The sequence below is a fragment of the Neolamprologus multifasciatus genome, chromosome 6, assembly GCF_963576455.1.
Source record: "Neolamprologus multifasciatus chromosome 6, fNeoMul1.2, whole genome shotgun sequence".
Classification (NCBI taxonomy): Eukaryota; Metazoa; Chordata; class Actinopteri; order Cichliformes; family Cichlidae; genus Neolamprologus; species Neolamprologus multifasciatus.
Window position 1 is genome coordinate 21,361,664 of NC_140444.1, and position 27,739 is coordinate 21,389,402.

Below are 27,739 nucleotides of genomic sequence, written 5' to 3' on the forward strand. Positions count from 1 at the left end.
AAAGAAAGAGAGAAAATGCTTGGTAGTGCAGAAGAAAAGCCATCAATTCTCATTATGAACAATAGATCATCGCTCCTAATTAGTACTACAGCTTTTTACCATAGTACAAATGCCAAATAACGCAAGCTAGCGATTGCCGGCACCTCCCATTACTGATTAATGAGATACACAAATAATACCTATAAGGGGCTTGAGTTTTTGCCCCAGATAGCTTATTAAAGATAAGATGTGATATACTGCGGGTCAGGTCCTATTGGAAAATATATGCTGAAATATATCCATTCACAGAACCGTTAAACTCTGCTTAGTCTGAAGCACGTCTTGTTGTTTAAAGCAAAGGCTGTAACTTTTCTTTGGATTAACAACTCGATCTGGAGATTTCTGAAGGTTTCAAGTTACACTCACTGGCATTTGTTCAGTAATCATGAAACAATAGAATAGATGGGGTGACTGGGATTTGTCCCTTGTCAAATTTAGAGTGATGGGTGTGGAGAGGAGAGGAATTTTGGCACCAACAAGAGAGTATTGGTCGAGCAAGGGCCACTATAGATAATTGGGATCTTCCTTTTTAGATGATTAAGATGGTGTTACAAATCTAAAAAAAAAAGAAAGAAAAGGAGACAGGGAGGGGCTTCATTAAGGTAACAAACTTTTATACTTGTCCTTACTTTGAAATATTCAAAGTACAAGAGGTTCATTTAAAAGCTAGTCTTTTAAATGCCAGTTTTTTGACCATGTTCACTCTTTAATATTTCTGCTTATGGAAAGCATGCCGACTGCTCTTAACATAGCCACATATTTGCTTCTGCAGTTCTCGGAATGAAATAAGTAAAGCAGGACTCTAAATCCAGCCAGGCACAAACAGGACATATACCTAATTTCATTTCCTTTCTCTTCTAACCCAGTGTAGTCTTATCTCTCTCCTCAGCACTTTTTGTGCTTTGTTTGTTTATTTCCTCGTCTCCATTTCCTAGTTTCTTTTAAGACTATAAGCGAGATAAGTTGCAGTTTGTTTAGAAAAGATTGCAGATGGGGAGAGTATCCTGGAAAGGTGAAAACACTGAGCAGTGCAACTCGAGTCTAAATGGACTCATAATGCAAGTAGAATATTTTCCTGTGCATATTCATTAGGCAGGTACTGCTCATCACACTATCTTTGATCCGTTTCAATAGAGTATGCAAATGCGAACACAGAAGCACACACGGCATTTCTAGACCTCCTGCTGCCCTCTCATATCATCAGACAACATCATCCAGAGTTATCCACAGCTGCTCTTCTCCAGAATTTACATTACAAACACAGTTCACTAGACTGTCTATTTTAAGTTTTACTAAAGATTCTTAATGTGTTTGAATACAATACTACTATTTAACAATGTAGCTCCAGTGGTATTTGAATTTGAAATGAGGAGTAACATGGAAACACAATAGCACAGGTGTGCATACATGAGAGTGTCATACAGCTGGTTTTCACAGATGGCTATGGGTGGGTGTACAAAGACATCTCAACTTCTTACACAAACCCTGGTGAAAACGTGCACATATGTGTGTCGCGCACACAACTGCATACACGTCAGCTAAGTTTTTTATCATTTTAATTTGACAGTGACCTGAAAAGCATGCCAGTAAAAACACAATATCAAAGTCAAAGCAAACATGTCCTCTGTATGAAAAAAAAGTCACTACCAATATTACTGTGAAGACACTTTTTATGATTGTATTTGCTTCCCTAATGACAGAGCAGAAAGAAACATTTGCAGGTTCAAGGTTGTCTTGTGTTTTATTGTGTAAGGTTAAAAATAGAACTTGAAAATAATACTTTTTTTTCTATGCACTGACTGTTGCCCCTTAGGACATCATCAGTTCAGAAATTGCCATAAAGTGGAATGCATCTGCAACTGTTCTTTCTGTGTGTATACTGTAAATCCATGGTACTTCATTTATATATACACACACACACACACACACACACACACATATATATATATATATATATATATATATATATATATATATATGTGTGTGTGTGTGTGTGTGTGTGTGTGTGTGTGTGTGAGTGACATGTATATATGTGTGACATGGCGCACAGTAGAGCAGCGGCTACCGGAGAACACGTCTATTCTAATGTTTTTAATGTTTGTAATACTGGTTCTGACTTTGCCCGCTGTAAGCGTCTGGCATATAATTGTACAGAACTTTTGAGCTCAAGGCACAGTACGACTACAACAACAACTATAGACCACAGACTCAGAACTATGCTAGGCAGACTACAGCTGCTACGGTCTTGGAGGAGCAGAGCGCAGCGGATAACGGGCAAGAGGAAGCGCTGTGAGCGGAGGCAGAAGAGGGGAAAGCGGTGGTGTGCTGGAGAGGCTAAAGGCTAATGCTAGGAGACCGCCGATTCCGTCCCTGTTCCTGGTGAATGTCTTCTCTCTAGACAACAAGCTGGACCTTCTGTGAATGAGAATGAGTGTTTCGGAGGAGATGAGGAACTGTTTCATACTCTGTCTCACAAAAACATGGCTAAAAGACAGCATGCCGAACTCAGCCTTCCAGATCTACGGCTGGCAGCTCTTCCGGGCTGACCGCAATATGCTATTGGGGAAAGCTCGCGGAGGCGGCTTATGCGTCTACATAAAGAAAGGTTGGAGCTACACAACAACATCAGCTCACTTCAGAACAAGCACCCGGAAGCTTTTTACGTAGTGGCTGGGGATTTTAACCATGTAAACATGACAGACATCTTGCCAAGGTTTTACCAGCATGTCACCATACCGACACGGGGAGATAACACACTGGACCATGTTTACACCAATATGCCAGACGCATACAGAGCAGTACCCCGCCCCCAGCTCGGCCTCTCCAACCACATCTGCATTATGCTGGTCCCTGCCTACCATCCCCCACTACGACCCTCCAAACCCACACAGAAAACCATCACTGTGTGGCCCAATGACGGAGACTCTGTACTACAGGACTGCTTTGAATGCACAGACTGGCAGGTCTTCAGGGATGCTGTGGTGTATAAGGACAAGCTGGATTTGGAGGAGTATACATCTGCTGTCCTCGGCTACATTAGTAAGTGTGCGGAGGATGTTACCACCACCAAGTCCGTGATGTGCTATCCAAACCAGAAACCTTGGCTGAATGCGGGAGTCCGTGCCCTGCTGAAAGCCAGGGACGCCGCCTTCAGGTCTGGTGATACACAGAGACTCAGGAGGGCTAGGAGAGAACTGACTGCAGGTGTAAAAAGAGCAAAAGCCACATACGCACAGAAGATTCCTTCCCAGGACCCACGCAGTATGTGGAGGGGTATCAAGTGCATCACTGACTACAAAACCAGGGATGCACAATGCCCCAGGGACCCTTCTCTTACTTGTCATTTCTGTTTGTTAAAAAAACAAAAAACAAAACAACAACAAAAAAACCAACTATTTATTATAACTTTAAGAAACAATTTCAGTTTCTTCATTATTTTGTTTCTTTTCACTCTGGACCGTGTGTACTTAAATTCGTTCCACCTCATGTTAACATGCGATGCGAATGACAAATAAAGCTCATTGAATCCTTGAATATATATATATATATATATATATATATATATATATATATATATATATATATATGCATGCCATGTAACATCAATTCACTAATCCGCACCATTAGGATCTACAGCAATGAAATGTCATTTGGACTGGGCAAGTGCAGTCAGATGGTAACCACAGGGAAAGTAGTCAGAACTGGAAATACCAGAAGGCGTTACATTAAAGACATTGAGGACAGCTACAAGTATCTGAGGGGATTCCACAGACAAATGGGAACCACGAAGAGGCTGATGCTGCTAGGAAAGCTGCAACCACTAAGTACCTGCAGAGAGTAACACAGGTCCTGAGGAGTCAGCTGAATGGTAAGAACAAGATCTTGGCTGTCAACACATAACCCATGCCCGTGATCAGGTACCCTGCTGGGATAATAAGCTGGTCAAAGGACGAGATGGAAGCTACTGACATCAAGACCAGGAACCTCCTGACCATGCATGGAGGGTTTCACTTCTAGTCCACCACCCTGAGACTGTATGCTAAGCAAAAGGAGGGAGGGCAAGGACTACTGATTGCCAGAGCCACTGTCCAGGATGACACAACAAACATCCACGAGTACATCAGGAAGATGGCCACTACTGACCATGTGCTTAATGAATACCTCAGGCAGCAGAAACCCGAGGAAGAGGAGCAACCTCAGCCCAAGATCCATAGAGGCTGGGGTTCATCACACCAGGCAAGACCCCAGGTGCAGGCTGTGTAAAGATGCCCCTGAGACAATCCAGCACATAACAGCAGGGTGCAGATGCTAGCAGGCAGGGCATACATAGAACGCCATAACCAAGTGGCCGGCATACTATCTATATACTACTACTATATAGTGACTAGCATACAGACATCTGTGCTGAGTATGGCCTGGAAGTCCCGAGGTCAAAATGGCAGATGCCCCCAAGGGTGGTCAAGAATGACCTACCTAAGATCCTGTGGGACTTCCAGATACAGACGGACAAAATGGTGGTGGCTAACCAACCGGACATACTGGTGGTGGACAAGCAGAGGAAGACGGCCGTAGTGATCGATGTAGTGATACCGAATGACAGCAACATCAGGAAGAAGGAACACGAGTATCAAGACCTCAGAGAAAAGGTAACAGTGGTCCCAGTGGTAATTGGAGCGCTAGGTGCAGAGACTCCCAAGCTAGGCGAGTGGCTCCAGCAGATCCCAGGAAAAAATCTGAGATCTCTGTCCAGAAGAGCGCAGTCCTAGGAACAGCTAAGATACTGTGTAGGACTCTGAAGCTCCCAGGCCTCTGGTACAGGACCCGAGCTTGAAGGATAGACCACCCGCAGGGGCGAGAGGGGATTTTTTTAATAAGAATTTTCAGTTCTTCATTGCAATGTTAGATTTTTAATAATGCCAAAAAAGGTTTCAGACCAGCTATATCTCTATCAAACATTGCATGTGATCTACCAATCTAGCTTTGTTAAACCCTTGACACAGTGCCCTCTAGCATTTTAATTGGAAAGTGACATGAATGTATATTACAATTTATAGCCCCAGCACATAATCTACTCATCATTTCCTAAAATTGCTGACATGTACTAAGTAAACAATTGCAAGCAAACTGTGACAGATTGTAATGGTTTTTGCAGCACATAATTACTGTACCTGCAGTAACAGGCAAATGACACAGCAATGTAAAAACTTTTAATCCTTGCCTGCCTGCCTTTCAGAATGGCAAATTATGTTTCATTTTTCTCTTTGTTCAGTCAGTAATGAAATACTGTATTAGCTCCCTGCTTTCTCTATCACCATGGCAACAAACATTCTTCTTGGTAATAAAGCAGAAGAACACTCAATCATGCCTGAGTCACTGAGGTGAGAACATTTTTACCCCCAAACAACATGGAAATAGGAGCCGCGCTCTTATGGCTAAAGCACTTAACGTGAGATTTCACTGTATATCAGCTTTATACTTGAAACACGGCTTCATCGATTGACTTTGAGTCAAAATATTTGATTGAATGCCATTTAACCGGGGGATGGCTTTAGATAAATACAGAGAGGGTTTCCTTTCTTTGTGTATCTAACGTGGAACCTTTAAAGACCTGTGCGTTCATGAATAAACAATTGCGGTCTTTTAACTAAAAATTTAAATCAGATTATTTTATTTATTCTCATCATAAACAAAATCTAGTGTTATGTCAGCTTTTCAGCCATTCTTTTTTCAAGAACGCTGGTTTTGACCATTTTTTCTACCTATTTCTTTCAGATAATTATAATTTCCATTATATGTTAATGCCTCATAATGTGAGCCAATACCAAGTGAGCAACACGGGTTTGCTCTGTTTCATTAACTCTTAATGTGAGTTAGAATGTTTGGCATTTAACTTTACTAGTGTCACACATGTAGTTAAGAAGCCTTGCCTGCTCTTGTTGTGTGGGAGGCCTATTTTTCTACACTGACCCTGTGCTATTCTGGGCCAACAGCTCTGCTATTTGACAGCCAACTTCTGGTTGCTATTTCCCCAGAGGTTTGGCTGAAGCGGACATCTCTCCTATGAGACGCTAGACTAACATAGACACAGTCTGTGCTCCTTGAGGACATCAGCAAGCAAAACATACACCACAGAGCGCTGACGTTCCCAGAGGTGTCAGATGGAAGGGGATGTTTCTACTACCTTCTACACAGATCTGAACTAAATGTGCATCATAGTATTCTAAAGCATAAATTACAGTTGAGGCAGTGCTACAGCTATGCTGTAGGTGCAGTGTGACTAGCTAGTGACTCGTTGCTCTGTGTAGACTGCACCCGTTGACTGTTCACTGCGGCACATTAGATCGCAGTTTTGCGCATTCATGCTGTCAGAAAAGTTGTAATTATGTAAATAATCTCAAATACACTGCATGAATTTAATGAGTTGTTACAGTAGCAACAAAGAAGTGGTTTGAATCGGAATCACTGTCATTGCAATATGACAAAAAGCTGTTTTGTTTAGCGTTACTGAGAAAAGACAAGATTTTGACCCATTAAATGCTGTCGAGCAGTGCAAGCCGACTAATGACAGTGCTCGTGACATCTGGGTAGCCTGCATGGCTTCATGACTGACGAGGTGAACAATAGCCCTGCAGACTCGAGAAATCCTGTCAGTGTTTGGGAGCTATTTATTTATCTTTTCATTCATCCATCCTTAAATCCATTACAGAATTATTAGTTGATAGGAATGTTTTCTACTTCTCATGAGGCCATATATAATTCCACTACATTGATAATTATAGATGTGATTTAGGGAGATAAATAACCGGACTTCTCTTAACTTTGTTTTGACAGTTTCCCAGTTTCTACAGTTCATCAAACCCTTTATCAGTGCTGCTATGTGACATCCCTTGGTAACCATGGACACCAGTGCAATATAATCTGGCCATTGTTTGTCTCTACTCTGTCTCTCTTTATTTTCTTTCTCCTCCTCCTTTGCTGTCATTGCCCCCGTTGCATTCATGCATAGATGGCATGCTAAGTGAAAGAGGAGCCAATGGGGATGAGCAATGCCTGCTAAGCTGGTCTTAGTCACGGGGCATTGTCATTAGATTAATGGAGCAGAAGGAGCCATCCCTTCTCTCTCCAGAGGGGAGTTTTACTTTTGGTGGGGTAGGGTGAGGAGAAAGTGAAGAGGAGGATGTGCCTCAAACAGAGGATGATGATGGCAGTTAGCACTGTCCCCCTTCTGCTCACGCCTCCTGCTGATCTCATATATCTACAGTGATGTTTTTGGTATGGTTTCTTGTGATCCTAATGGGCTGCTAGTATTCTCACGGTGGGCTTCAGCGGACATTAAAAGAAATATACATTTTTAATCTATGTTTTACTTTCTCTGAAAGCGCTTAGAAATTTTAGAAAAAAATAAAAGTAAGATAAATATGTCGTTCTAGCAGAACATCCCTTCACTTTGTTTAATTACACTTTACATTTTATATTAATATATTTAAAATAAACAGACAAAACAAAGTGACAAATCCATTTTACTGTAATTACATCATGTCTTTTGTACAGTCATTAACACCTAATTACACATTAAGCTGTCTGTAATTACTGTTGTCTTTAATGAGGCTCTGCCCAAATTCTCTAAAAGAGCAACTTTACAGCTTTGCCCGTAGCATGTAAATTTATATCAACACACTTCATGCAGTGTGGAATTAGGATTTTGTTCTATTGAATTAATTCTGGCAAGAGGAAAAGCAATAAAGTGGAAACCTGAGGAGACTAAAGATGCACAACAGTGTTAGCTGAGAGGAGAAAGAAGAAAACTGTTACTATGGCAAATAATTCAGAACTTCTTTGCTTTACCATTTTCAGCCAATTACCTGGAGACGAGTGTGTCATCTAGGTGGCAAAGGTTTTCAGCTATAAATTTCCTTGTATCCAGGATGAGTAATTGAGCAGATGCTACATGTGAAGATCTTAAATTTGAGTTGTTGCTATGGCTTCTTTTTTCTTCTACCTCGAGTTGTAGATTCACATCTAAAACTTACTGGACTATTTACTTGTTTTCCTAAAATCATTCAACCATAGTTCTGTGGGATGATCCTATGCCTGATTGTTTAATGATAGAAAACCAGGACAGGATATTGCTCATAATTTCTTAAGTGACTGCATTTGAAATGTGAACAATTTGACAGCAATTTGTAGGCTGTAGGGTTACGGACAAGCATAGTCAATTATAGTTTAGCATGAATGAATATATTGCTATAACTGAAATGACTGTTTACATGTTTTCTTATCCTTTACACTGTAAAACAGGGAGTAAGGTTATTCTGTGGCAAACACGTGAGGGTTTGGACAGCACTGAGTCATCATCTTACTGTCATCATTCATAGCGTTCAGTTGCGTTTTTGGCATTTAAATAAATCAAGATACTGCAATTTTCTTGATATTTTTTTTTAAATGTTAATCCTTTTCTGTATCAAGTATTTTAAAATACCATACAAAGCTGAAGTTAACACACACTCGCTATTTGGGTTAGTTTTTGTTGTTGAATTTTGTCCTTATTCCCCCTTGCAGTCAGCGAGAAAACTGAACAAATTCCAGTTTTTTTTGTTCTTTTATTGGAATGATGATTGTTTATCAAAAGTTCCTTAGTCCCCCTTAGTTAGACACTTGTAGGTTCATCTTCTCTCTGTGGGGTGCTGTAGACGTCATTCTAAATATTGTAGTGATTGGACTGGCAGACGAAGAACTCTAAAGAGAGCTGTGGTGTTAAAATTGAAACAAGCTGCATCCCACTGAGACCAACAGCAATTAAGGCACATTCAAAGATAATGCTGCTGAATGCTATTCTCGTCTCTTCGTTTTCTCACAAAGGAAATAAGAAGCAAAAGTTGATGGAAATTAATTATTCATCTTGTCAGGGGTAAACAGTGTTTCTATCTGTCTGTCTATCTGTCGCTTCTTTAATATGGTGCCAATATATTGAATTGACCAGTAGTGCTTTGACAATTGAGTCATAGCCAGAAGGGTCATCTGAGCTTGTTCTGAGCTGTGAGAGAAAAAGTCAAGTAAGTCAAGACATTGGCTCATCAAATAACTTTTAATAATGAACAAAGATAACCCAAATAAATTCGAAAGGCAGTTTTTAAATGATTATTTCATTTTTTAAGGGAAGAAGTTTATCCAAATGTACCTGGCCCCTAAACTTAATAACACTTTGTGCCACCTTAACTCCACTCAGGCAGTAACAATAACTCACAATGTGTTTTTTACGTCACTGTGGAGGAATTCTGGTCCACTTTTATGTAGAATTAATTTAGTTTGATTTTTCGCATATTAACAGGTAGATTTGGATGTTTTTTTTCCTGAAATCGTCATTTACAAACTGTGTGTATATACTCAGGTTATCTTTGTCTAGTAGAAAACATTGTTCTGTAACATGTAAGTATGACAAATATACAAAAAGTGAGTGGCAAACACATTACATATAACATAAATGTATAACACATTGCTTCACAATTAAACCATAAATAAAATATAATTTCACAGGAATATAAAACTTTAAAAACAAAAAACAAGTAGTCATATGACAACTTTACTAGTTCACATGTTAATACTATTCCCTTGTAGTAAAGTTTCTACTGTGGCTCTTCTGCAAAGCCAAACAGACGCATGATTTTTAAGTCAAATGTCCAATCACATTGTGACGTGGCAACAGTGAGATTATGCCCTTTTAGGTGACTCCCTCTTACTGCTGTTTGTTATACACTGGCTAAAAAATGCAGTGCAATGTTACTGGATGGACCCCGGCTGATCATAAGGCACCAATTTCTAAAAGGTAGTTGATGACAGCAGCATGCTATAATGAGTTCTTTATATGAAAGAGCATTTTCAAGGTTGAAAGAATAGTGGGCGAGCAATATTTACTGTGCTAATGTCTAGACGCTACTCTCCAAGGAGCAATAGGTGCAGCGGTGTTCAATTCCCACAGCTTAATTAAACCAATCCTAAACAAATTGGACTTACAATTTATAGTTTGCCATTGCTATGTAAGAAAAGTACCTGTAACAGATTTGGTTCCAGGGTTCACATTAATTGGCAATCCAGGGCAAAAATTATGCTTGCTCCTAAATTAAGTAATTAGCTAAAGTCATTGCATCAGTGGGTTGTGCTGATTGCATATTTGACTTTGTCTGGCCACTGGTCCTCAGACCTGTGATTCATTTATTATTTTGGTGAACATCCTCTCTTCGAATAATTGCTGATGTCACAGTTTTAAATTTAAAACCGCCAAGACATTAAACGTAAATCAAACATAGATATGCAGTTCCTCTAACACTCCTCTTTCCAAAAACTTCTTTTCATTAGGGAATAAAATGAAAAATGAATGTTGACATTGTGATATCCCCCCCCGGAAAATGTGACCAGAATATTTAAGGGCCAGGAAATTACATTAAGACAAAATGGCTTCTAGAAAAAGAAAACTCCCAGAGGTTGTTTTTTATCAGTTTCTGATTTACCCTCTGTCGTCATGACAGGTCTTTATCACTGCTAAAAAAAAAAATACAGTGTACTGTGAAATAGAAACTATTTATAAAACTATTCAAATATCACCAGCCTCAGTACACACTGCATTCTACACTATGTGTTATTTATTAAAACCCTGAAAGGTTAAGGAAGACTAATGGCCATCTTTATGTAGACTATTTAATTGTGCTCTTAATTCTCCTTACAGCCAGTGCCATCATGGCCTTTCACATCTTCACACTTCTTTGTTCTCACCTGAGAGAAAATTACACAAGCATAAATTTAAAAGCACAGGAATAAGTGTGACATTTCCACTGGCACATTTAGACTGCCTAACACACCACATACTGTAGCTCAAATCAAGTCTGTCTGATGCATCTTTTTTTCTCCCTGTCTGTCTGTCTGTATATGTGTGTGTATATATATATATATATATATATATATATATATATATATATATATATAGATACATACATACACACGTTTCTAATTTAAGCACTAAAGCAGTATGTCTTTTTTTCTTTGGCAGCACAGGTTTTTCTGCCCCATGCGCTGTGATATTTACATTTCCCCGCCATGCTTTACATGTGCATGATATAGAGTAATTATTGTCACCAAGTCATGTCCTCACTGCTCATGTTTTTTGTATTTCATCTCCCTTTGCCCATCCCCCAGTTTAAAGGTTGAGGCATTAAGGACTGACAACCGCTGACCTTTCCCTCTGCGTGCATCTATTATCCAACAGGACTAATCATGTTTTTCTTGTGCCTTAGATAGATGTGAGAAGGCAGAGGGGTGTGATATGGAGAAATGTCAAGGTCTTGCTGTCTGAGATTGGAATATGTTGTTATAGATCCATTGGATCAACTGATAATCTAGTTCTGTATGAAATAGGATGCTATTCTCTGATCTATTAAAGGCCTTTGACCAAGGTTATGTAGATTACACACAAACTTCTCAAATATCACAAACATGGGCTTTAACTAAAGTTTCAGGTAATAAAAATGACAACATCTATGATGTTTAATCTAGTAGCCAAATCTGATCCTGATACTAAAACCGATGACTCATGACACTGACGTTTTGGGCAAGAAAACCATTTACAGACTGCAGCTACTGTAGTCAGCAGGCATGCTACGTCAATGTCTAGAGAATGAGCCTGAATTTGGAGATGTCACTCACTTGCAGGTTGTGGAAAGAGCAGCAGTTACTGTCTACATCAAGGAATTTTGTCATAGCTGTGTCACAGAAACTATCAAGCAATACAATCCCACGTTGATTTGGTAGTTAGACATCTGTGAGTACAGTATACGTACGTTTATTTCTTTCTAATTTTGGCTAAATGTTGCAATGCAGCTGTTACACCTGATTTAGACAGTGACCAGTGTTGTGCTACGAGTAAGTTTACTGTTCTTTACAGTGAAGTGGGTTAAACATTTCAATTCCGCTGAAACAGTTTTAAATGGCTTCTGTTGCAGAGGGACTGTGGAACGTACAGACAGATTAAAACAACCCAGAGGTCCATTTTCATAATTATGTTTTTGGTGCCAAACCCAACTGCTTGGCCAGCACTCCCAGAAAGGGAGGGTGGGAGAGAGAGGGAAAGCAAAGAGAAATCAATAGTTCAGTTGAAACAGCCCTAGCTGTGTATTTTTTGGGCGGGAGGGGAGACGGATGGAGAGGACCTGTGTGAGAGAGGCAAGCTGACCCCTGTGGCTACAGTACCAGCTGGAGCAAAAGGCAGAAGATTTTGTTAGATGAACAAACTAATGTACTACCTGGGAGACACAAGCTTTTTGACTATATAGGTGGTACCGACCACCCAAAAACCCATCACTGGATGCTCAAAGCAAAATCGAGAGCTATCGGTCTACCCAGCCCTTACTCCCCCTGACTTAAGCACAGGAAAGCAGCAAGACACCTTTGCCAGCAAGAAGTGTGAGTAGTTGCCCCCTGCTGAGGGCAAAGTGGGCCGGCCATTTGTTCTCCTCTCCCTTCCTTCTTTAATGCTGTGTCACTCACAGTAATGTGAACAAGATAATCCAATATCCAGGACTGAAGCTATACAGTAAGGCACTCATCTACAGCATGTGCAGACACATGATTTGATTTGTTTATATTGCTTTCAATTACCTATCTGTGTCCCTTGTTGAGCTCAATAAAGTTTTATATTGTGGATATTTATCTCTGGGTGCCCATTCTCTCGTCTTATGGCCTTCTTCATTTAGGCATTACAATTTCCATGTAAATAAATCATGTTTTGAAGCCTCTGTATTTGGTCACTGAGGAAGCCAGTCGTCCTTGGCATTTTATAAAGGATCAAACAAGCAGCGTACAGAGTGCTTCAAACAGACTGTTAGCATCTTCTTTTGTGTTGCATCAGATGCCTGTATTCTGTTTTCCACTAGTCTGAGTGTGTACACACATACCATGTGCATGTGTCTGTGCTTACTGTGTTGTCATCCACCCCTGCTGTTGTCTCATGTCAGTTCTAACCTCACCCTGCTAGCAGTGCTGGTTCACATCCCCAGGAGCCTGCAGCAAATTATCATATTTATCGAGAAGCGAGCCATAGCATTAGCAGGAATACACAAGCCCCGGCTGTGGCTCCGGAGAAACGACCACTGTAAATCACACTGTCAGCCTTTCATGCAAACTCAGTCACGGTTGTCAAGGAGACTGTGATGTGATTCTGAAGGCTACTCTGTTTCCTGGAGGTTTCAAGGATATATATTATAACTAACATTTGATTTTGCTTCTTCATAAGTTCAGGTCAAAATCAGGCACTTGGGAGTTGCATATTGGGGCATTTTCATACTCAACTTCTAACGTTAAGTCAACAAAAACTTTGATTTATGTTAAACACAGACTTCTGAGAGTTCTAAAAACATTTCAGAATCACAGAAATGCTTAAAAAATCCATGATAAATAGGATTTCTAACATTTAGCCACATTTTATAAAAGATAAAAATATAAATACGGTTTGCAAGTCTGACTATATGAAAGTCGCAGTGAGAGCTGGTATTGCTTCAGTGTGGCTGGGAGCTTATTCACAAAGGAGACTGAATGATTATTCAACACAAATGTCATCTGGTTTTAAATGTTATATATATATATTATCATTAGATCTAAGACTTTTAGATGGCACACCATACAAATCCACTTTAAAAAAAAAAAGATTAAGAGATACATTAACATTCATTTGTTCCGTTTACTCCACGGAGACTAACAAAGCCTTTGAGATTTAGAGCTGAAACATGAAAGACACACTGGGAGAACATATGAGCTTTTCATAAAATTGTTAAAAGCCATACTTTATTTGATGGTTTTATTTTTGCCTTATTTTCGGGAAGTATTGAGGTTTTTGAACCTTTCTAGTAAAGAATTTTGTTTCAGCAAACTTGTGGTTTCTTAGCATTGTAAAGAACAAGCCAAGAATTTTTAAATGTTTGTTTTTCTTATAAAACCCTTATGAGTACTTGATCTATACACACTGCAGGCGGTGTTGACCATGAAATGGGAATACCAAAACATTAATGCAAGGTCTTTTACTCCAAATGCTCGTCTCGATAAATGCAAACAGAGGACGGAAACTGAACACTGCAGGACTCAATTAAAATTAGTGCTGTCAAAAGACGAGCTTAATCACTTAACACGCCGAGGAACCGCATTAAACACATTACAGGGTAATTAATGTGGAAGCCTTTTTTTCAGTCAAAGAAAGTCATAGTATATTAGTATAATCAGTGTACTACAAGCCTCGTGACTTCCGCTGTAGCCCCAGTGTACGTCTCCACTTCAGTCTGACTCGCATACACGTGTTCATGTTGTAAAGGTTGGCTCAAAGGAGATGTGTACAATTGCTAGAGCTGACCTAGTAGCAGATTTGTTAAGGATTCATTGACCGCACAGAACAAGGTCACTGAACTTCTATGTTCCTATCAAGGCGTCATTTTGGATGCCTTAACCTTGGTTAGTTACAGTTTAGGAGCACAGAACATGAGCCAACGAGGGGCAGTTCTTGCAGCAATACATAGAAATTAGAGCATTTTTTTTACAGAAATTACTTTTATTTTAATATAAAATGTATCTAGTTTTTTACTTTTTATATCGATCATTTGATTGTAATGTTTGCGTTACAGAAAGGCATCTTTATATTTCTTTATATTGTTTTCATGTGATTTATCAGTATTGTAATCTTGCATGCTCAGTATAAATCTCCCATCCTTAAGCCTAGTGTCATTCCCGATGGCTCTCGAGTGAGTGAAGCCTACAGTTAAGGAGAACTTCTATGACAAAAAATTTAATAAGAGATACTCATGCGCTCATGTGCTGTCGTGTGTGTCTGCATCTTTGCCGGCTGGCTACATTGGTATGTTGAATAAAGTGTGTGTAGAGAGACTGTGGAGCAGACTGTATCCCAGTCAGCCACATATTAGTGGAACCGTCTTGGTAAACACTGACTTAGACTCATTTCCATTCTGAGTTAGGAAGTGTAGAGAGAACTCCTAAGTGCATTAGAGTCACTCGCAATTTAGGTCCACTTTTTCTTTCAGTCGAGGGTGAATGGGGAGTTGGGAAAATAAGGTAACAGAGGTAGAAATTTAACAGCAGCCTGTAATCAAAGTTCTGCAAAGATGATGCTGCATTCTCTTCATACAGACTAGCAAATGGCATTGCCAGTCTTTTGCTGTTTTTTTTTTTTAAATGTACTTTTTAAATATTAAGTATGTATTGTTTTTTGTTTTTTTTGCTTCCTTATTAGGAACTAATTACTTTTGCAGGAGATGTCCGCCAATCGAGAAACAGCTCAACTGGAACGAGATCCAAACATTAAACAGACATCACAGTCATTATCAGGCCGAACTTGCAGGAAAAAAAATCTATTCCTTTTGTTCTTGTTATTTCACACTTTTCTTGTTTAATGTTCCACAAGTTCTGGCTTTCGTTTTGATGTTGCTGCAAGCCCGGTGGGCATTCTTCCGGAGGCAATATGCACTTCACTCTTTAATAGGGATTGATTTTCAGAGGCGTGGTTTGTAGTCATTCACAGCAGGTCGTAAACTCCTGCTGCTTTATGTCCCCCGTAGACTTGAACCTCATGCAACCTTGGCAGCTTGTGTTATCTAGGGTCATGCACCTTAACCCGTTTATGTCACCTCTGGTCCATACACAGTATGTAAAATCTTTACTATTGGGAGTTGGCAGTTCCTGACTATAACAAATAGAATTTCTCCTGTGAGAGCTGGCCTGTAATTGTTTCACACTGCAGTTTGTATTCCCCTGTTGTGTGTTCTATTCCATCTATGTTGACAGACTGATTTATTTACTGCCTATGAGTGTATGTCGGTGTTTATGTGTCTGCATAAGTATCAAAGAGGCAGTAAAAGGCAGGGGGAGGTTACAGTGGTTCTGTGAAAGGGATATAACAGAACTAATAGACCCCCACTTTTTAAAAAAAATACCATCCCTGCAACTAGTTACCAGCCAGATAGTTGAATGTAACAGAAAAAAAAAGTATTTCTTACATCATATACAGTGACTGAAAGACATTTTTCTCTTTTCTAAGCAGCCTTCCTGCTTTGACTCAAGGCAAAGCTGTTTTGCCTTGGCAGCTCAGCTAGTTGTTCTTGAGAGTAGAAGTAACTATAAGGGTTATTTGTGTAGTGTAACTGCTTTGGGGCTCTTTAACTTTTCTCCTTCTATCTACTCTACCAAGAAAATCTAAAGATTTTTCTTTTAAAGGGGAATAAAAAAAGGTATTGATTCAAAGGTACATTATATAAAGAGGTACAACAGAGGATATTCATGAGATTAATCAAAGACTGACTGATTATGTGCACTGTATGCAGTCAGTGCGGTAATAAAGAGAGACTGCTGAAATGTTATTTATTGTATTACCCTCATCACTTTGTGGCGATAGATTTGAAGTCCACCGCCACAAGCTCATGTTTAAAAAAAACTTGAAAAAAAATTAACACTATCAGATCTATTTCCAGTTACTGAGCTCCATTTAGGTGATTTAGATAGCATACATGAGAATGCCCATCTCTCCAAGTGCCATGGAAACCTTCATCAAATTAGAATTGAAGTGATTATCCAGGGCAGGGCAAAAGGACAAAATCGATAGTTCTTTGTTCGAGGCTAAAATGAAGAATGGGCATTCAGCGGGGATCTCTCCCTCTCTATTTCTCCCTTTCTCTCTCCTACACACACACACACACACACACACAGGCATGTGCACTCCCACACGAGCCTCTTTGAATTGCCTATTCTGTTCCAACATCCTTGACCGTATCAGCATTAGGCTTGCATGGTGTAGTCTCAAACCTTCTGTCTTGGTTTTTCCCTCCTTGATAGGGGAAAACAATCCTCAAAGGAGAAGTGCTTCCCTAGATAATTGCAATTAGCAGTTTTGGCTGGATTTTGTAGCTTTGGCCCTGACCTGGCTCTCTGTGTTAGGTAAGAGGGAGTGGGAGTGGGCTTGTTAGGCATGTTTCCAGCCTCTAGAAAGCCCTCTGCCCCTTTGCCACACACAGGGCCAACGCTGCACTCAAAAAGCTGGGTAGAAGAAGAGATAAGAAACTATGTAAGCAAATAAAGACAGAGAGCAGAGTCTTGCTTTCTGCTGGTTAGGTGCTGCATTTATACTATAATTGCAAAAAGCTCTGAATGGGAAAGGTGCTGCACTGTGGTTTTATATCTTGAGAGCTTGTTACTTAGCAGAGACAAAGCAAATGACATGTCAACACTTTGCCCGCAAAAATGTTGCTGTTTCCAGAAAGGCTGTATAAAATACAATGCCATATCTTAACTTTATAAGTTTAATCCCCATTTGGAATTTGTTGTTCCGTTTTGAATTTAGAAGAGTGGCAATAAAAGACAATAAATTGTTAATTGCCACAAAAGCAAACAGACAGGTGGAACATTTCACAACAAATTTTGTTAATTAGTAACATGACTGAGTATGAAAAGAGGATACCAGAGAGGCTGAGTCTTTCAGAAGTGCAGGTGGGGAGAGGTTCACCACTCTGTGGATGAAAGTGTGGTTAAATATTTAAAGTACTTAAGAAAATTCATTTTCTGATGCAAAATTGTAAAGAATTTAGGAATCATCTACAAAAATATTATGTCATTAAAAGAGAAAATGCCTGTTTGGAGGAGATAACCAGTGCTGAATAGCTGTGATCTTCGGGCCCTCAGACAGCACTGCATTAAAAGCAGACACAATTTTGTAGTGGAAATAACATCATGGCCTCAAGAACACTTCTGAAAACAATTGTCAGCAAACGCAGCGTTCCCTGCATCCACAAATACCAGTTAGAACTCCATCCAAAGATAAATCAAACATATATGTACAAAATTAAGTAAAACCTTTTCTGCGTTGCTGAGTTATAGAGTTTGGCGACTGATCGCAAGAAGTTGCAATGATGAGCTGATCGCCCGAGACTGAGCCTGCAATGCTGTCAACCAATAAAATTCTGGAATTAAGTAATAATGCAAAATAGGTACCAGTGATAATGCTAAACCACATTCTGCAAGTGTCACAGCAGCATGATCAGTTTATGCTACTTCAGTAAAACATAGTTTTAATCAAGTACTAATGTCCTTGCATTCTGTTTTACAAATTCCCATTCCCGTGTATTTTTAAGTTAACTGGATAAACAAGTTAAGCACTAAGAAGTACGACTGTACAGCTAAAATATCATGTGACAGAGAGGAATAGGTCCATTTACTCCAATTTCATTTTTCATATTAATGTGTTTAATGAGAGAAATTATTTTAATTGCCAACACAATAGCAAGTGTTTATTTTTCAGTCAGGAACTGGGAATAGCTTTAGTCTACTGCAGTAAAATGAAACTCTTAAGGGCGTTTTAACATCAGTTGAAGTATTTTTATAAGCTTGTACATTTCAAAGGTGCTTTGCAAACAGAAACTGATTTTTCAAAAAAATTTTAATATTATAAGAAATATAGAAAGGTAATGCAAATTTAGCTAGAGCTGTAACACAGGTAACTGAATTTGTGATTTGTGTAGCTCTCAAATATGCAAACCGTCTTTCACTGTGAAGGCTCTCACTCACCCACCCCCCCACCCCCCGCCCCGCCCCCGACACACACACACACCGCTTTAAACACATGCACACTCTGATTCGCATAAAGGCCTATAATCCATCAATGTGCTCATTGCTGTCATGAGTAAAGAGACAGAGCTCTAAGCAAGAGTCCTCTAACACAAATTTGATTTACCTCAATTTGCCTCAAACAGTGACGTGTGAGTACTAGAAGTGCTAATGCAGACTGGCACCTTTTACTGCCAACCGGCATGTGTCTGTTTAGCTCAGTTTCAAAGCCTGGGCTCATGCCGAAATGTGATTTGTTTAGAGATGGTGTTGGGTTTTAAACAGTTTAAAGTTATGAAAATTAACAGTGAGAGACAGTGATATTGTGGATGACTTCACATGGGACTAGCACAAACTGTGCCCCTGTTCCTCATAGCCATAAAGACAAAAAATTGCTGTGGTGGTTTCAGATATTTTATAGGAATACCACACGCAGACACTAAAATATAAAATCTTGAAATGTTGTCAAGCTCTTATAATTAGTTTAAAAACTAGAGAGGCATGGGATTTTCTAATTTAGTTTTTAAAGTGAAGCTTTTTAACAACAAAGTCTTTAAAAGTTAACTTGGATAAGTGTCTCAATGTGTCTCCCATAAAGGATTCAAGCTGAAAGCATGTTATCAAGAAACTGTGCCTTGATATAAAGAAAGACATAAATCAACCTAAGGGTGTGTCATACATAAAAACCATCTGGCAACATAATTATATAATAAAACACCTCTCTCCACCACCACCAGGCCCCGTGATTATTTAGGCATGCCAGTCATGCTTTATACCTGAAATCCTAATTGCATATACATATTTGATAAGCTTGGCCATTCAGATCTGAATTAATATTATTATCTATGTTCAGCCGGTGCAGCAGTACTCTACTCTCTCACAGACCTACCTGATGTGCATGCCTTAAATAGTTATGTTACTGTAATACTTTAGACGTCTGTGCCATTATTTTCCATAAGAAAATGTCCACACACAAAAACATCTGCTTTATGTCACCTGCTGCTCATTTACAAATTTATGTGCACCACCTGTCTAATGAAAAATGAAAATGAAAGCCCTGTAATCTGATCTGATACCAGCTAATTACTGCAGTTAAAAATAAGACGGGTAATGCTACTCTGTTGTGCCTGCCTTTTGCCACTTTTTGCCTTCAGATGTGTCTTAATTTTTCAAGGCAGAGATTCAACAAGGTCCTCAGACATTTTGGTCCATATTGATGTGATAGCGTCACACATCTGCTGCAGATGTTATGGCTCTTCATACATGATGAGAATCTCCTGTTCCACCACATCCCAGAAGATGCTCTGTTGCATTGAGATCTGGTGACTGCCATTTAAGTGCAGTGGACTCATTGTCACATTCAGGAAACCAGTTTGAAATGATTTGATATTTGTGACAGGGCACATTTATCCTGCTGGAAGCAGCCATCAGGAGAGTGGGTACACAGCGGTCATAAAGGGATGGACATGGTCAGCAACAATACTCTAGTAGGCTGTGGCATTTAAATTATGCTTATTTGGTACTAAGAGGCACAGGGTGTTCCCAGAAAATATCACTCAGACCATTACTCCTCCAGTAGCCTTGAACCATTGATACATAGGAGGACGTATCCATGCAGTCATATTGTTTACACCAAATTCTGACCCTGTCATCCAAAAGCTGCAGCAGAAATTGAGACTTGTCAGTCCAGTCAACATTTTTCCAATCTTCTGTGAGCCTGTGGAAACTAAAGTCTCAGTTTCCTCGTCTTTGCTTACAGGAATGGCACCCGGTGTGGTTTTCAGCAGCTGTAGCCCATCTACTTCAAGGTTTGACCTGTGGTGCATTGAGCAATGCTTTTTAGAATACCTTGGGTTATTTGAGTCACCGGTGGCTTCCTATGAGCTGAAACCAGTCTGGCCATCCTCCAAACTGCCGCTCACTGGATATTTTCTCTTTTTTGGATCATTTTCTGTAAACCCTAGAGATGGTCGTGCGGGAAAATCCCAGCAGAGGATCTCAGCAGTTTCTGAAATACTCAGACAAGCCTGTCTGGCAGTAACAACCATGCCATGTTCAAAGTCAACTAAATCACCTTCCCAATTCAGATGCTTGGTTTGAACTTCAGTAGGTCCAGCCTGCAGGTTGTCTTTACCATGTCTAAATGACTAAACACATTGAGCTCCTGGGACAGGACTTATTAGAGATTGGTATTAACAAGCAGTTTACCAGGCATACCTAAGTAATTAATGTACAGTACAAACACAAATGTTTCAGTTGGACAAATAATGATACAAAGATAACCCAGATTTGCATATTAAATGATAGGTAAACACTCATGAACATATGGACAATGAAACACAAACCCTTACTTTTCATTTGCAGATAATAGAGAATAAAATCTTCTGTCCTCTTGTTGTTCAAAATTGCTTTCTAACTTTACAACACACCAAGTATGAGTCACAATTACACCAATCAAGTGGGATTTTATCACAATTACAGTATTTTTAATACAAAATCCCCCCTCGTTTCTCACTGATGCCTTGCTGTGCTGTGGAGAGAATACACAGGCAGGGAGTTTTGTACACAAAGAATAGACTGTACTGGCTTGTACTGGAGTATAATTTTGGAACTTGGTTGCTTTAATTCAGACTGTTGAATTCTACCTTCAACTACACAATAAAATGTTTCGTCACTTGTGGCCCTCAAACTTAAATTGAAACTGGTTTAGAGAGGAATTTATGGCCAGCACGCCGAAATATTTGCTGCAGCAAAAGTCTTGAAAAAGATGAAGATATCCTTTTTGGAGCATGACCGCTTGATAGAGGCACAACATTTTTTCTTTTTGTTTTCCTCAATGCTAACAGTTTCAAGATTAAAACAGCTAGGTCTCTTTTTTGTGTTTGTTTTATTCAGGTGGCCAACTTGGCATGCTCCATCTCCAACAATGAAGAGGGCGTGAAGTTGGTACGAATGGCCGCCACCCAGATCGACAGCCTGTGTCCACAGGTGAGGATTTTAAAACACCTACATCACATAAAATTAGTGCTGTCATTGTTAATTTTGTTAAAACGACGTTAACCCCATAACCGAATCAACGTTGCAAATCTCAGTTAGCAAGTTAGCGCAGATTGCCTCGTACGTGGGGCTGCACAATGCTAATGTGTTAACGAGCTAACCGTGCTAACGCATTGACGCTGTGCAGCCCCACGTACGGGGCGTTCCACGCTAACTCGCTAAGGGAGATTTGCCGCTTTAAATCCATTATGGCATTAATGTCATTTTAATGAGATTAACGCTGACAACACTACATAAAATACAAATTCTTAACATGAGATCAAATCAAAATGTTCTTTTAAGGAACTTTACTATATTTAATTACTGATTTATGAAAGTGTAATATTTAGGAATATTAAAGGAAAGAGGTTGTAGTTGTCGGATTTGGAGGAAAAGCTATGAATAATGTGTAGGAGGACATTGTAGTCCTGTTACGTAGGAAGAAACAAAGGAGGATGTTGAAATCCATCAGTTGTTTCCAAGGTTAACAGTAAGCCTTATCCACACAGGACCAAACATTGTAACGAGAATGAGAAATGGAGAAGGGAGGCTGATTTTAAGATTCATGATCTAATGTGCAGTCTCCTCTACCCGTACCTACCGAGACCAACTAACTTATAAAACTTGGAGAGGCGCTGTCCCCTGACACTGCTTGGCACAGCTGAACACAGGCAGATTAAAAACATAATAGACATAGGCTTTGTGACTGGAGTAGAGGGAACAAAGAGGAGGTGCAACAAAGAGGTATTTCCATCTGTTCCAAGTAGAGTTAAACCAGACTGGTTATTCTTTACACGTGCAAATGCACGCAGAAGTGCACACACACACACTGCCTCAGTAACTGCCATGTTCAGATCATAATCTAGATCAGATTCATTTCACTAAAAGTAAATCTAAAAAGCACAAAGTGAGAAAGCAAAGGCACAAAAAAATAAATAAACTGGTCCTTGTTGTTAAAGTGGCAGTGCCCAAGTTATTTGCTTTAACTTTTCATTATGCAGTAAGTGTTTATTGAACAATTTATTGGTGGTACTAACTCTGCTAACTGCCTCCGGGTATGAAATCCCCCGGGAAAATGAGGGTTTGACTGTGCAACAAAAGCAGGAAGAGGAGAGCACTTTCATTTTCCAAAGGAGCTATTGCTACTTCCCTCGGGTAGCTAAAATATTGTCTATTGGTATTTCAAAGTACACGATAAGGCCGGTATTATTTTTATCATCCCTGTATCCCTGTGAAGTATTTATCTTATTTTTTTCTTTGTCCTAAAGCTGAATGGTTTACCTTGCACATATCAAGGTCTTGTGCTTTCTTTAAGCCTTGTTTTTTTAAGCTGTAAAAGATTCTGCATCATTTATTACATTTGTGCAATTAACAATATATTTCAAGCATTTTTTTTTTATCTCACAGCAAATGTGGCAAACGTTTGGTTGCTAAATCCTTTTAGTCTGTAGCTGTAGCTGCTACTAGCAGGCCACAGCATAGACTGAAAACCTTAATGACTACGAGAAAGAGCATAGCACTCAGCTACTGTGCCACTGCTGCCACACTGTTCACCAGTGTCAGAGTCTTGATATGATAGCCAGACTTTATTCATCATGCTGTATGTTCTTATATATCTTATATATAAACTAGTAAAGATGTCTTTTCTCCTGAAATGACTCACAGATATGCAGAAATGCACACATGTACACCTACACTACTGCAAACATTTCTTGTCCCATATCAGGTCATCAATGCTGCACTCACTCTGGCTGCCCGTCCCCAAAGCAAGGTGGCCCAGGACAACATGGATGTTTTCAAAGATCAGTGGGAGAAACAAGTGCGCATCTTGACTGAGGCTGTGGATGACATCACTTCTGTGGATGATTTCCTTTCTGTGTCAGGTATGAGCCAACACAAATTTCTCACAGACTGACTGAAGCAAATGGTCCACATGCTCCTGATTTTCCCTTGAAGCGAGTGAGTTATTGAATGTTGTTGCTTGTGTCCTCTGGCACCAAATTTTCACAAAAAATCTCTATGGAGGCTTGATGTGAAAAACAAAATTACTATTTAGTTAATAAAAAAATAAGAAATCACAGCATTTGAAGCAAAATACAGTGAACTAGAAAAAAACCCCATCAAAAGGCAGAAGAAAAAAGTTTATTTTTTGGACGGGGGTGGGATGGTGTCCAAAAAAAGCAACAGGTATTGAATTTTATCCATAATCAACATGTTTCTTGGAGAAATAAACTCAACAGTGTATCAACAGTGCACATTCAGAGATAAATGTGAATCATTAGGTTCAATTCTTATTATCTCCATTTTCCAGGAAAATCTCTTTATTAAACAATAATTATGTCTCTCAACAACAGAATCCTTGAGTCTTTTTCATTTTTTGCTTCCCACTTTCATTCACTGTCATCTTTTCTCTCTCTCTCACTCTCAAGAGAACCACATCCTTGAGGATGTCAACAAATGTGTAATAGCTCTCCAAGAGGGCGATGTGGACACTCTTGACCGAACTGCTGGAGCTATCCGGGGCCGAGCTGCTCGCGTGGTCCACATCATTAACGCTGAGATGGAAAACTATGAGCCCGGGGTCTACACCGAGCGTGTGCTGGAGTCCATCAAGCTCCTGTCTGAGACTGGTTAGTGCGCTGTACACAGAGCCTGTGTAGCTGCAGAAGATCCACAATGAGCCATAGTTTAATGTATTACTAGTATGATGCATACACTGTGCTTCACCCCATGTCAAAATATTTTGCTGCAAGCTTTTTGGCAAGCCAAGCTACTTTTAGGAATAGCCTAACACATAGAAACACATACGTATATGCACCCATACACACACGCGCGCACACATGTAGAAGCTACATTAGTTCACCAGTCTGGTCTCACTTACAGATACGACTTGACTGCTTCTGTGTCCAGTGTCTAAAGTTTTGATTAGTTTCCTAACAGAAAGTCTTATCCGCTCTCACTCTTTTATTTATTCATTTACAGCCTCTGTCCAATGTCATCTTCCAGGAAAGTTCAAACGATCAAACAATGAACACATTTCCATATCCTTGTTTAGGAGACAGCTTTGAATTCTTATATTGTCTCAGTGGTTTTTACCTCTGAACATACTGGGGGAATTCAATCAGCAGCACAAGGGTCAAAAAGAAAAGCAGATTATTGATATATTACAAAAATTTAATAAATAATAGTAAATAAACAAGGTACAACAGGAAAATGCTTTTGATATGGTGTTGGAATACCTGTTGTTGCTATAACAACTTCAACTCCTCTGAGAGGGCTTTCCACAAGGTTCGGGAGTGTGTTCATGGGAATTTTTAATTTTTAATTAAAATGTAATTTTAATTATTCCAGAAGGCCAGACACTGATGTTGGACAAGAAGGCCTGTGTTGCAGTCTCTGCTCTAGTTATCCCAATGGTGTTTTGTTCATCCATGTTTTTATGGACACCTAACAGCTGACCGTGGAATATTTAGTAGCGGCGAAGCTTCACAACTGGACTTGTTGCACAGGTGGCATCCTATCACAATACCACGCTGGAATTCACTGAGCTCCAGAGAGCGACCCATTCTTTCAAAAGTGTTTGTAGAAGCAGTCTGCATGCCTACCTGCTTAATTCTATACACTGTCGCCATTAAAGTAATCGAAACACCTGAATTCAGTGGTTTGGATGGGTGAGGGAATACTTTAGACATTGCAGTGTAGTATATTGTAGATCTGAGTCTACTTCATGACTGTGGTCTTCCTTTGGTTACATGAAACAGTGTAACATGTCTGTGAAGGTTCTCAGTCATCCAGGTCATCATAGTCAAAGGAGCTTGCAAAGAAAAGCGTCTGGACTTCTTTAAGTTACTTGAAGACGTTTCACCTCTCATCCGAGAGGCTTCTTCAGTTCTAAGGTCAAATGGTGGAGAGTCCCAGATATAAACCTGGTGGGAGTGTCCCCCCACAGAGGGACAAAAGGACCCCCTGATGATCCTCTAATCACCTGAGCCAAGGTGTGGAACTGGGTGTGGGTTCCAATCAGCCAGAGTTTCGGGTGAGTTCATTGTGAAACCTGGCCCCACCTTATCATGCGAATTCCTGAGGTCAGATGGCCCAGGGTGTGAGTGGGCGTTAAGGCGTCTGGGAAGGGATCTCAAAACTGGATTATAGATGGCAGAGAGTTGGTGTCGTAAACCACCGCCTCTGTTCAAAGATGGTCGCTCACAGTGGACATAGATGGCTTCTTTCACTCCTCTTTCAAACCATCTGTCCTCTCTGTCCAAAATGTGAACATTGGCATCCTCGAAAGAGTGTCCTTTATCCTTAAAATGCAGATGGACAGCTGAATCTTGTCCTGTGGAGGTGGCTCTTCTGTGTTGTGCCATACGCTTGTGAAGTGGCTGTTTGGTCTCTCCAATGTAGAGGTCTGGGCATTCCTCGCTACACTGTACGGCATACTCCACATTGTTAAGTCTGTGTTTTGGCGTTTTGTCTTTCGGGTGAACCAGTTTTTGTCTGAGTGTGTTGCTGGGTCTGAAGTACACCGGGATGTCATGCTTGGAGAAAACCCTCCTGAGTTTCTCTGATACACCGGCTACATAGGGGATGACAATGTTGTTGCGTCTGTCCTTCTTATCCTCCCTCGCTGGTGAAACAGTGTAACATATACAGAAAGCATCTGTGAAAGTGAGTATGTACAGGAGGTGGTAACATCAGCAGGGCTGAGTATACAGTTAGTAGAGCCGGCAAGCCCAGAGGAGGAAAACATGTATCACTCAGTCACCACCTACACCACTTAAAGCTAAACTTTGACATTGCTTCAGCGCGTTTGCAACGTTTCCACTTTTAGCGCAAGTGTTGAGCTGCAGCCTAGTATTATTTGCGAGTTGGGAGAAGGTGAAAGCTTTTGCAGTGTTCTTGACGATATGTGCATCAGTGAAGACATGCCACATGAAAAATGCAGAGAAGTCTCAGTAGAAACAATTTGTTCATTTTTGCCAGGGCCGTTCACGTCACAACTCCAAATGTTACAGCGATTGTTCATACAAAAACATTCCTGCAATACTCAGAGAAGCAGACTGGTGACAGTTTCTGTTTTTAATGTGATTTTGTGTTACTTTGTCTTGTTTACAAAGTGTCTAGACACAAGCAAGAAAGACAGAAAATGTGCAGCGTTTGCTATGAAATACTATCTTAGCCAATCCCTTAAAAATATACCATAATACGCCTTTAAAATGTGGCATCATGAAAGATGGCCAAACCGCCCCCCCCAAAAAAAAATGTGGGATGAAAGGAGAGAAGTAATTTAGCAATTACCTGTCCACGAGAATAGAATCTGACCACAATCCCTTTTCACATCAGCACAGCAGCAACTCCCCTCCTTGTTATATTTTCTCCATTCTCACCCATCCTTCCGACTCGGCTTTCTATCTCTCCCATTAGAGCCCATTTAGCGAGGTGGTATATCTATTGTTTCGCTCGTTACTTTCATCTGCCGGGATAATTGAGAGACACAATCAGCTCCCCTCCCTGCTAGCTGATAAGTCGCAAACAGCATTAGGTGTGCCACGTGTGTTCACACAGCCATCTGTCTGAGACCCTCTTCTGGCGCTGAACCCCACCATAACAGTCTACTTACAGTATTAGTTATATGGTACTTTAAACACATTCTGTTCACTTATTGCATGATTCAGTTTAATTGATTGGGGTAATTAATTGATAGAGTTCAGCGGTGATTATCTTACAGACACTTGAGGTCAATTTTGTATGACTCTAACCTCGTCACATGCTTCTATTAATCCTCCATAGAGCAAGAGTCAGCACTATGAAGAAGCATTATGTCAGTGTTGCTAACACCAACAAATCGAGAGCTGTTGATGGGGTGACGTCACTTACACAGTTTCCTACTTCACGCAGGCTGTATTTTGCAGCATTTTTGATAGATGCAGGGCGGTAATTTCTCCTGTAAATTTAGCACTATAGGCAATGAAAGGAAATGATTGTTAACTTATGTAGCACTTCCCATTTTGCAGTTGAGGAGTATGTG

General features: G+C 40.0%; 1 protein-coding gene and 1 long non-coding RNA gene across 2 annotated transcripts in view; both read left to right on the top strand.

Moving 5' to 3' along the window:
• The window catches only part of ctnna2 (catenin (cadherin-associated protein), alpha 2), a 331,385-nt gene that overhangs the window by 271,115 nt on the left and 32,531 nt on the right, over window positions 1-27,739 (top strand). Inside the window, exons 10-12 of the mRNA XM_085161672.1 lie at window positions 21,571-21,663; window positions 23,438-23,594; window positions 24,141-24,341. Of these exons, the coding sequence (XP_085017798.1) occupies window positions 21,571-21,663; window positions 23,438-23,594; window positions 24,141-24,341 (451 nt within the window). The remainder of the gene's footprint in view (window positions 1-21,570; window positions 21,664-23,437; window positions 23,595-24,140; window positions 24,342-27,739) is intronic.
• LOC146516930 (uncharacterized) lies at window positions 25,374-27,695 on the top strand. Its single transcript, XR_014874380.1, has 2 exons — window positions 25,374-25,490; window positions 26,369-27,695. It is a non-coding gene; the product is annotated as an uncharacterized LOC146516930 (long non-coding RNA).